The 11,895-nt window shown below is 42.4% G+C and overlaps 1 protein-coding gene across 1 annotated transcript; it reads right to left on the reverse strand.

Annotated features, from left to right (window-relative positions):
- Positions 1 to 373: 373 nt before the first annotated feature.
- Positions 374 to 727, reverse strand: adm2b (adrenomedullin 2b; the record flags this gene model as incomplete). The annotated part of the gene is made up of 1 exon (XM_080762169.1): positions 374 to 727. The coding sequence occupies one exon, from the start codon at positions 725 to 727 to the stop codon at positions 374 to 376; it is 354 nt and encodes a 117-aa protein (XP_080618295.1).
- Positions 728 to 11,895: the final 11,168 nt, after the last annotated feature.

Below are 11,895 nucleotides of genomic sequence, written 5' to 3' on the forward strand. Positions count from 1 at the left end.
CGAATTTCGAATTGTGCTACTGTTGTACTATACAAAGACTATTAACACTGAATGACTGCAGTTTCTTCCAGCGGTTAAATGTCCCTTTAAGACGACGTCTTCCACTGTGGTAGATATGCCTCCTCTAGAAAGACATGTTTCCTCGCACATGAGCAGAGTGGCTAACACAGATATGTAAATTGTTAAAGCAGCTGTGATGAGGGGACATTATATCAAATGTTGAAACCAAAGTATCTATTTACTGCCCGTCGTTACTGTTACACTGGCGCAACAGTGGATACCTGGTTTGTGAGACTGCTGAATACGTTCACTGACGCTTAGCTGATAAAGTCGCCTCTCCGCCAGTCAATAATGTGCAACCTCAGCCTTAACCTTAGCCGTAGCTGTGAGGACTGCGGGGGTTTATGGGGGAGGAGTCTTCTCTCCCACTCTGTCCAATCAGCTGATAGAGACGGTGACTGAGGTTCTGAACCTGGCAGGTGCCCAGGACACAGCCCACTCTCATGAGCTGGCCGTGGCTCCGCCCCATGCCGCCATAGTGGGCATGGCGACGCCCCCGTGACCCTCTGTGCCAGGTCGGCCCCTCCGATACGTGGTAGCTTTGTTCAGGCAGTGGGCCAGACGACCTCGGTGGGGTGTCTTTGTGCAGAAGGGCCCTCCAGGTGATGTGTCTGTCTCCCGGAGCAATGTCGTCAAGGGCAACAGTGAGGTCAGAGGCAGTAGGCATGATGGGAAACTTGAGCAGTCTGGGAGATCAATGTGAGCTCAACCAGAGATGCAAAGACAAACACAAACAGGAGAGAGAGATACAGTAAGATGAAGTGCACAGGAGGTACAACACAAATACATCCTCATACTCCTTTACTACATGTGCACGTCTGCACTAAAGTGCATGAAACTCTTTACATATCTCCTTATCCCTTAAAGATACATGCCTAACCATAACCATAACCCTATGAAACTGCAATCAAATTTAATTGGGCAAATGTCTTGACTAAAATCTCTCCCAAAAAGTGGTCTATAGCACGCACACACGCGCGTGCACACACACACACACACACTCACACTCACACTCACACTCACACTCACACTCACACTCACACTCACACTCACACTCACACTCACACTCACACTCACACTCTCACACACACACACACACACACACACACACACACACACACACACACACAGTTCAGTCTGTGATCGTTCCAGTGTTCCTCCTGAGTGCCAGTCACCGCCTTCGGTTTCTAGGTGGAATGTAATCACTCAGACAAGGTGAAATGCCTCAGGAGAAGTCAGGCTTATACTGGAGGAGCGCGTGCTGCAGGACTCATTCTCCTCTGTCTCCTATGCCAGGTAGACTGCTGCACAGGCCAGAGAAACAGAACGAGAGGATTGAAATGGTAAGTGAGAAGGAAAGCTAGATGGAGTGATACAAGAGATAGACAGACAGAGGTTGGTGGACAGACAGGGGCTTTATCCAACCACACCATTTCGGTTTGCTGATTGTGTGGTACACGACAGTGTGTTTGTGTGTGTGTGTGTGTGTGTGTGTGTGTGTGTGTGTGTGTGTGTGTGTGTGTGTGTGTGTGTGTGTGTGTGTGTGTGTGTGTGTGTGTGTGTGTGTAATATTAAAGCTTATCCTAATGTGTCCTTTTATGTCTGCCAAGACAGGGGCATGGATTCCTTTTTGTACCCTGTTCAATAGCTGATTTTACTCACCTAAGATGCACATGTACACATAATATATATAAGTTTGGGACCAAAATAAATGTTTCTCAATTTGTTTTCTAGATTTTATTATCTTATCTATCAGCTATTTTTGGTATTCCAATTAGTACTCAACTTTTGTCGAGGATGCTGATCTTGTTGAGTTTGAAGCAAGCCTTCCCTGCATCTTTTAAACATTGGGTAAGAGATACAATACAGTTCCTAACTCTGATAAAGAGAGAGACAGCAAGATAATTTTGCGACAAACGACCTACATACGTAGGTCGTTGGTCGCAAAATGATCTCGCCCCTCCTGGGTAAAGATCAGCTTCACTAATCACTACAAACTGTATCGAAGGCAAATACGTTTTGATATCAATACATCTTCATTGGGTCATTAGAACTGAGTGTCATTGGAGATGAAACTGACCTAGTCATGATTGCTCATGTTTTTCACTGGAAAAACTATACTTGGTTAAAGTGTCAACAGCTGTTTCAGTTCATTGACTGTGCCAAACATCAATGAATCGGTCAATCATTGAAATGTGACTTTTAGCAATAACAACTAATACTTCCAGTCAAAGTTCTTCCAGTCATTTCTTATTCCCAGCAGAGATGGGTGAAAATACATCATAAAGTATTTTGATACAAATTACAAATATTGAGTAAAAAAAGAAAAACCTTGATACAAGCAGAATGTTTACCACTGTCTGTGTGAGAGAGTGACGTCTTTGTTATTGCCAAAACAAGAACTATGGCATGAGACTGAATGCACAATCCTACCCAGAGATGCCTCTACGCTTGAACTTCACAGATAATGACATCAAGATACGATACTGGCCATGATACTGACACCAGCGATACTGACATACTGACATTAGGATGTCAGTATGTCAATATCAGATTGTGATATTTTATTTATTCATTTATTGAACAGTATAAACCTGTGTAAAATGTGTCAATCTGGCCTGGGCCATGGCTCAATGGTCCAGGCACCTTGGCGGTAATCCAGTCTGGCAGTGTGCCGCGGGTTCGACTCCCGATCCTGATGGCCTTTACTGCATGTCTTCCCCCCATCTCTCTCCCTTTTTCCCGTCAGCCTACTGTCTGTCCCTTCATAAAAAAAATATAAAATGAAGGCGAAAGCCACAAAAAAAAGGGTCAATCTGAGTATGTATCTTATGTATTTAAAATACTGCCTCTCTGTGCGTGCGTGCGTGTGCTGGGGCGCAAGTGGCTCAAGTGTTTAGAAAGAAGGAGGGTATAAGAGGCATGTTGATGTTTGTTTATTTGTTTTGTTTTTTCGGGTGTCCATCATGCTGTAATCCTCACTGCTATTCTGATCAATCCTCTGGACTTTTTGACTCACACAGCCAGCAACAACCACACACTGCTGGACAATGTTAGATGTTAGTAATGCATACACGTGCTCAAGACACCTCACTTCCTGGGTGGGCATCGCTGTGTATTTGTGTGTAATGTTCATTTGCCACTTGTACCACACACACACACACACACACACACACACACACACACACACACACACACACACACACACACACACACACACACACACACACACACACACACACACACACACACACACACACACACACACACACACACACACACACACACACACACACACGAATGAATGAATGGACCACCTGTGGATTGAATTAGAACATTGCAGAGGAAAAGGCACTTGGCACTGAAGTGCTTTCCAATACTGTGAGATGTAGGCCACTGAACAGCCAGAAACCTACCCTCTGTGTAACAATCAATAGACATTTCGTGGGCTGTGTCACACGTCAACCAATAACACTCTCTGTGTGTGTGTGTGTGTGTGTGTGTGTGTGTGTGTGTGTGTGTGTGTGTGTGTGTGTGCGCGTGCGTGCGTGCGTGCGTGCGTGCGTGCGTGCGTGCGTGCGTGCGTGCGTGCGAGAGTGAGTTTACATGTTGAACCACTGATAACTGGCCACTGACGCAGCAACATGACAAACAAATAATCAGTGACAGACTTGACAGTAGCCTACTCCAGTAGTGAAATGTCTATTCTGTATTTTTGTTAGCCTGCTAATATCAACCCAGGCTAGAGCTGTCTCCAATATGTTAAATGTGAAAATGTTATAATAACTGTTAGTATCCTGTGATGTGGAGTATGTGCTATTTTGATATTTTCCAAAAGATTTGTATACTGTACATTTTATACATTTGTGAAATGAGACTGTAAAGTTGCCCGAGGGCCACGGCTCTGAAAACAGTCAATGATGCTTTTTTGTGGGTTTTATTTCTCCAAACTCCAATGCAGATATTCACAGTGAAACGATATCCAACAGCAAAAACAATACTGGCCAAAACTCCAAAATAAAGAACGCAAAACGTAGGACTATGGAACAAGGAACAGGACTATAGGCTATGCCCCTGAAATGGGCCCTAGCAGCTCTCTCACTGCATGGGCTGTCGGCATGTTGCCTGCCCGAGCATAACTGACTTACTCTGCCTGCAGTCTCCCTTTTATAGGAGAGGATCCTACCACAAACAGAGAACCAATTAACATTAAACAGCTGATCTACCAGCTCACAAGTAACATACGAACATGAATAAGTAACCAATTAAATAGATGTTCTATTTGAGACTAAACATCATTTAGCTTTGCATTCAGTTCAAAAGATAATAGACATACTTTGCTCATCACCATTGTGAAACACCCCTACTCCTCAACAGTAACCTCCCCCCGGGTGCCACGCAGGCCTGTCGAGTGATATCTAACGAGCACTTCCAAACTGCAACACAAAAAGAATCACCTGCAAGGACAGAAAGTAACTCATAACATGTCTACAGTGGATTTTTATTAAACAAACACTTTGAGGACAGAAAGAGAATAATTCAAGCTTTTCGCACAGCTGCAATGTTGTGTGAGTTTGACGTTGTGTAATACAATCAGATAGGACTTTTCTGTTTGGATGAATGGGCTGCCAATGGGAAGTTGCACCTACATAGGTAGCACCATGCCATTAACTTACAGTATATGGTAAGATGGCCGCGGTCTGCATATGGAGAATTTGGGTGTATTCAGTGTTTGCAAGACCCACATGTCATTCGCTGATGTGGCAGTCAGCTGACCAATTGGGTGGGGTATTTAAGCTCGACTGCATGCTTCTTCCTGCCTTCCTTCTGCATATGGTTCCTGGTTGTTGTTATGTGATGTTTGTTGTTCCCACCGCCACCCCAGCACCACCGGTGGGCTCTGTTATTTCTGTTCCCTATTTGGAGGGTGTTATTGTATATCTATCTCCCCACTCTTAATGTTTAATGATGGTGTTTAATTGTGCAGAGGAGGGAGAAAAATTATAAAATTAAATAAAAATATCAACAGACTCAAGTTTAAATTGAGTCTGACTGTATGTTAAATCATGTTGAAATAGGACAGCAAATAAGGTGCAAGACCAAGTTGTTTTGAACACTATTCCCACTAACTTGCATAATGTAGTTTTGAAGGAATATGAAGTTGGTGATAGGGGTGGGTAAAAAGAAATATCAGGAAAACTGATAATAAAGACTAAAGTTAACATGAATGTACATGCATGGTTTCAATGAGCCCATGCACTAGTTCAAGTACTGAGGATTTTACTGTGAAAAGACCATGGGACTGTTGAGAGCCTGAGCATCATAATGAAGATTCTCCAACATTCCTCCAATGTTAGAGCCCAGCATGAGGTTTTCTACATAGGAACTGTACGCACACACGCATGCACGCACGCACAGACACACACACACACACACACACACACACACACACACACACACACACACACACACACACACACACACACACACACACACACACACAGTACACACCTTTTTGCTATCGTCACTCTTCACAACTACTTGAGACGAAGAAAACGTTCTTCCCTCAGAATCCCCCTACCAGAGCCCCATTACTCTCTCTGGCAATAATAGCTCTATTTGTTAGCCTGTCTGACTCCATCTTTCTGTCCCTCTTTCCTAAATGAACTATAGGCTCCTTTAATTCTTCATTAGAAGGGTATTGGAATGGGCCACAAGCAGTGGTTCATTTATCTGTATTATGTAAAGCCCACAGATAGCCATTCAAAGCTGCTCTTCCCTCCCCACTCACCAGTCAATGATCCTACACTACAGTACATGGTATCAGCTGTATCCTCTTTCCCACTGACGGAGGACAATGCACTCTGTGTGTACTAAAGAGAATAACACACAATGACATGCCGCAATATGGAGAACATGCCTGTTTGCTAAAGATAGTATGCTATGTTGATGGACTCAATGAACATAAGTGATATCTAAAAGACACCACAAAACTGTGCACAGTGCACTGCCCTGATGCAGATAGTGATGCCGCTTACCACACAAAGGCAATAAGTCATGTGTATGAAGACACACACTGTACACACACTGTATACTATACTCTATTTTTAGCTCATCGATTAGGCTACATTATGTAGTACAACCAACGCATGTGCGGTATATTGAGTGTAGTAGTAATAGTAGTAGCCCCAGTATGTTCCCTGCACTACGCTCATTCTGTAGCTCCGAGATGAGGTCTCACCCTGGGCCCATCCCACCGCGGTCAGAAATGGCACATGTTTCCACAAGGAACGCTTCTTACCCTTTTCTGCACAATGAATCAAAAAAGTGAAAGTCTACAAACGTTTTACACTAATTCAAACTTAGCCCCGGCCGAGAAAAATCCAACTTTAAACGGTTACACGAGCGTTACAGCGGTTGTTTAGCATGTTTTTCAAGGAAGTTGAAAAGCTTTAGCGCCTCCCCGGCACCTCCCCTGGTCAATAGTAGAACTTACTTCAGTTCACTCGACATGCACGCGCACACGCACGACTTCCTTGATAAACATAGAAGCGGCTGACTAAACAACCGCTGTAACGCTCGTGTAACCGCTTAAAGTTGGATTTTCTCGGCCGGGGCTAAGTTTGAATTAGTGTAAAACGTTTGTAGCCCTTCACTTTTTGGATTCATTGTGCAGAAAACGGTAAGAATCGTTCCTTGTGGAAACATGCGCCGTTTCTGAACCGCGGTGGGAGGGGCCCAGGGTGTGACCTCATCTCGGAGCTACAGAATGAGCATAGTGCTGAGGGAACATACTGGGGCTATAGTAATAGTAGTAGTAGTAGTAGTAGTAGTAGTAGTAGTAATAGTAGTAGTAGTGGTAGTAGTAGTAGTAGTAGTAGTAGTGTAGTAGTAGTAGGGTTAGGGTCAAAGATAGCAGATCTGCTAGTTTCATTGAGTGACGCATCATGGAGTATAAATTAAGCATTACTGAGTCACTGCCACCTTGTTTGTTCTTGCACATCTCTTGGTTCTGTTTCTACTGCCTGGAGGAATTACCTAATTTTGCTCTTCTGACCTTTCTCACATAAATCTTTTCCAATAAGGGGAAAGAGAGAGAGAGAGAGAGAGAGAGAGAGAGAGAGAGAGAGAGAGAGAGAGAGAGAGAGAGAGAGAGATTTGAATGGCTATTTGATTCAGTATGGTTCTCCACTTATATTATACACTGAAATAAAAATATATAGGTTCTTGAAGAAGCAGTAATCTTCCCTCTTGATGGAAATAATATATAGTTGTACTAATAGTTTAAGTGTACAGAAGCCTACCTTTGTCTGTGAGCTGGCAAAGCCTCTGTCTGGATCTCAAGAGGCAAGAGGCTGATAATGATCCACAGCCACACCGAGAGGAGTGGACACATGGTGGGGCAGCGAGACTCACAGCCACCCCGGGAAGAATCTGAATTCAGAGGATCAAAATCCAAGCAAAATAAAAACATCAGGAAAAACGAAGTTGCAGATAAAATAAAACTAATAAAATAATTAATAAAATGTATTTAATAAATACACGCGTGAAACTTACAGAACTTCCACGGTGAAATGTTCTTTGGGCTCTCTTAATGGGAGCAGCTAAAGTCCCCAGCTTTTATTTATAAAGCATGATGGAGAGAGTGGGGACTGGGGAGTGAGGACAGAAGGAGGGAGAGGACTGGGGCCACGGAGTCCCTACACACACACGCACGCATGCGCGCGCGACACACACACACACACACACACACACACACACACACACACACACACACACACACACACACACACACACACACAGAGAGAACTCCATGGCATTATTAATCCTCTGGGACACAAGGTTCTGGTTTATCAGAATCAGTTTTATAGGTTTTAGACTAGATCTGTGTATTTACAAATATCTGGCCTACAGTGTATTGTAGACCATTATACAAGCCATGATAATAATAATACATATAGTCTACAAGTCCTAATAGGCTGAATCACATGCAGTTGAACTATTCAATGTTAAAGGAATGGGGTGGAGCTGCAGATTCATATGGAGTTTGTTGAACCTTGAGGTGTGAAATGAAATTTGGCTACACGGCAAGTTGAAGTTGATAGCCTGATAATAATAATAATAATTAATCAACCATGAATAATTAAGACATTGCTTTTCTGATAACGGTGGTTTAACCTTGAACCCTGCAGGTGGCATGATCACAGGCTACACAATGCTATATCTGGACTGACGTTTACTCATATTGTAGATTGTTAAACCACGACACAAATCTTTTTTGTTGCGCTAGTAAACGCATCATTGTGTGGCCTTTTTAAATTATAGGCTTAACTTAAGGTCTGACACATGGGCTAGCCTACTGTGTTGACATTGACAATGACATCTATAAAACAACCTAAAAAAACTGGTATTTGTATTTATAAGGTGACTAGGCATGTTTGAATGTTCCTTCAAAGAGAGCAATGCTAATCAACCATGTCCATATGATATCTCAAGACAAGCTAAAAAACAGCACTGAATGCTTTTTCCAATAGCCTATTTCAGTTACATTTAGTTTATGGATGAAGCTGTATAGGCCTAGTGTGCCCTCTTTGCCGTATACGGTACGTATGTCTGTATACGGTACAGTCGGTACTGTATATTGAGCTGTAGATCACAGTTATCTCATTTTGGTGGAGGTTGTATGCTATGAAAGGAATGCAGTATACTGCTGTGCACACTGCACAGTGCACATGTTGCTTTAATCTGATGCACTTGGTATCATTTCAGCTAGATCTGATAGACATATTAACAATGATATTGTTATTTGCGTTAACGTAAGAGTGTAGTAGTCGCCTATACTGTAACATGGATGTAAGTACAGTGCAAGGTAATGAGTGCATTCGCCATGTATATGAAGGAAGCCTGATCTAATCACTCTTAGTTTTTCTCCAGTTTATCCCTGAGTTTAAGTTTACCCTATTGTTTTAGGATTTTGGTTTATTTAGCCTTATTGGCCTTATTTAGGGTTAATTCACCCATGGCTCCTCAATTAGCCAGTGGCAGGTTTTATGACTAGCTTGTGGCTTCCTGTGAGGTTTAGGTTTAGCGTTGGAATTTAGGTTTACGTATTTGGTGTATTCTTTAAAACTAGATATTTTTTTTGTTATTTGAGTTTTTACTGGATCCATTTAAAAAAGAAAACCCCCCAGGCTCTTCTAAGTAACATTCATATTTCAAGGTGTCCCTGTCATGTGTTTCTCTTTTGTTTCCTGGGCCTGGTGTCTAATGGCCCATTTGGTGTCAGTGACACCTCTTGCTTCATGTCCCAGGTTGGCTTGGTGTGGAATGTGTTAATTTGAATCCAGCAAACAGAAATTTGCTATTTTTTCATTTTTTTGTTCAGAATTGAAAAATGTGAAAACGCTAAACGAAAAATCACAAGAATTGTGGTGCCTTAGTATAATTCTGTTTGAGTCCAGCAAACGGAAATTTGCTATTTTTTCCTTTTTTGTTCAGAATTGAAAAATGTGAAGGGACCTTAGTATGATTATGTTAGTTCAATTTGAATCCAACAAACAGATATTTACTAACTTTTCATTTTGTTTTCTTCTGAATTGCAATTTGGTTCAATTTAAATAAATTGTAAATAAAAAAAACGTGGCCTTTTTTCAGTTTTTTAAATATTCAGTCTGATTCCAAATGGTAAAATCCCGTTTGGTAAAATCCCTGTACCCTGACCCTAAACAAACATTTTCCCATTTCCGTGTTGAACTTGGGCTATGGTAAGATGGGAATTAACTTTACTGCGCTTCTGAAAAGGTTTACAAAGGTACTCAGGGGCGCTGTATGGCGAAGGATCAACATATGTCAGGTCAGCTTCATATATGGAGATCTAAGTCGACAGGCTGTGCAGTCTTCATGTGGCGACAGGAAGTCGAGAGTAATATAGCCTTAAGGAGAAGTGAGCTACAGTACGTCTACATTATATGCTATGAACTATATGCTATGAATGTACTACATGTATGTATGGATCTGGGTGCGACTTCTGAGGCTATCAAATCACTGCGGTGATCACTGATTGGTGCCACTACACTGTGTGAGTGAGTGAGTGAGTGTCAGAGAGAGTGAGTGTATATGTGACTCAGCAATTTTCAGTATTACCGTCTAGAGCAGTGGTTCCCAAAGTGGGGTCCGGGGACCCCCAGGGGTACCTGAGGGAGTTCCAGGGGGGACCCATCTATTTTGTTCATGTTCATAATGTGCTAAAGTGTTTAAAGCAGTGGTTCCCAAACTTTTTCATGTCAAGGACCCCCAAATTGACACTACTTAGCCCGTGGACCCCCATTTGAAAAGATATGCCAGGGACCCCCATAAGAGAAGACGTACACATTTAGACGTCTACACTTAGACGTACACATTTAGACGTCTACATTTAGACGTCTACATTTAGACGTATACATGTAGAGTAGACGTATACATTTAGACGTCTGTATACATTTAGACGCCTACATTTAGACGTCTACATTTAGACGTCTGTATATGTGATACAGGGGTACCTGGAAAAATATCTACCCCAAAAGGGGTACCTGGTCCAAAAAAGTTTGGGAACACCTGGTCTAGAGCTCAGCTTTTAATGCTGGGAGCTTCAACTCCGTGTGCTTTGAATGATTAACACATCTCTCTGTTATGAAGAGCAGGCCACATTCTGTTTCCGTGTGGGTGTCTGCATGAGTGTGTGAATTTGAGTGTGCGTATGTGCGTGACTGCGTGCACAGTAGGATACATGAGTCTTATCCATCCCTGTGATCTTCTCACAGGTAGGGAAGCTTTGGCTCTCATTGGAGGAGCTCAGTTTCAGTCTGCCAGACATGCTGAAAGCAGAGAGGGTCATTCACACTCCATAGGTCAATCAGGACAACCAGCATACATGCATCCAGATTCCAGACCGGTGTTTCTCAAACTCTTTTGGGGGCCAATGGGGGCACCATCCAATATACACGTCCCTTATTTTCATTGTGTATTGCTTATATAATTTTGAAAACATCAAAAAGATTTCCAAATATCAGATTTTACATCAAACTGGACTAATCATTAGCCTACAGAGACAAAATGCCTGTTACGATTATAAGTAGAATGGATCCCTGTTATCCGTGACAGGGCCTGACATCCCTGTGACATGGCCTGACATTATGCTGACCATTATACTTACATGATTGATAGCCTATACTGACCATGATGTTACTGAGTCTGACATGATACTGGCATAATACTGGCAATATCACATATATCAGTTCAGCATGTCGTGACTTCCACTCCCGATCGGAAATTGCGGAAATTGTAATTGCGGAAATTGCGGAAATGGTGGAAATGGAAATTGCGGAAATGGAAATTGCGGAAATTGCGGAAATGGTAATTGCGGAAATGGTGGAAATGGAAATTGCGGAAATTGCGGAAATGGAAATTGCGGAAATGGAAATTGCGGAAATGGTAATTGCGGAAATTGCGGAAATTGCTCTTCACTTATAGCTATCTATTTTCAGGTAGATTGTTTTATTTTACTCAGTCAGCCATATCACTACTCATTTTTTTTTCATGAAAAAGGTCATAGCTGGGTAATCTATTTTCAGGCAAATTGTGTTTATTGTATTTTATTTTACTCAGCCATAACAATTTATTTTCTGTTAACCAACTTGCTGGCTGGCAGGCAGGCAGACAGCTACTCATAGACAGGCAGACAGACAGACAGCTACTCATGGAGAATTGGACAGGCAGGCAGTCAGACAGCTACTCATAGACAGGCAGACAGACAGCTACTCATGGAGAATTGGACAGGAAGGCAGACAGCTACTCATG

Source organism: Protomyctophum bolini (assembly GCF_963924005.1).
Source record: "Protomyctophum bolini genome assembly, chromosome: 4".
Lineage (NCBI taxonomy): Eukaryota > Metazoa > Chordata > Actinopteri > Myctophiformes > Myctophidae > Protomyctophum > Protomyctophum bolini.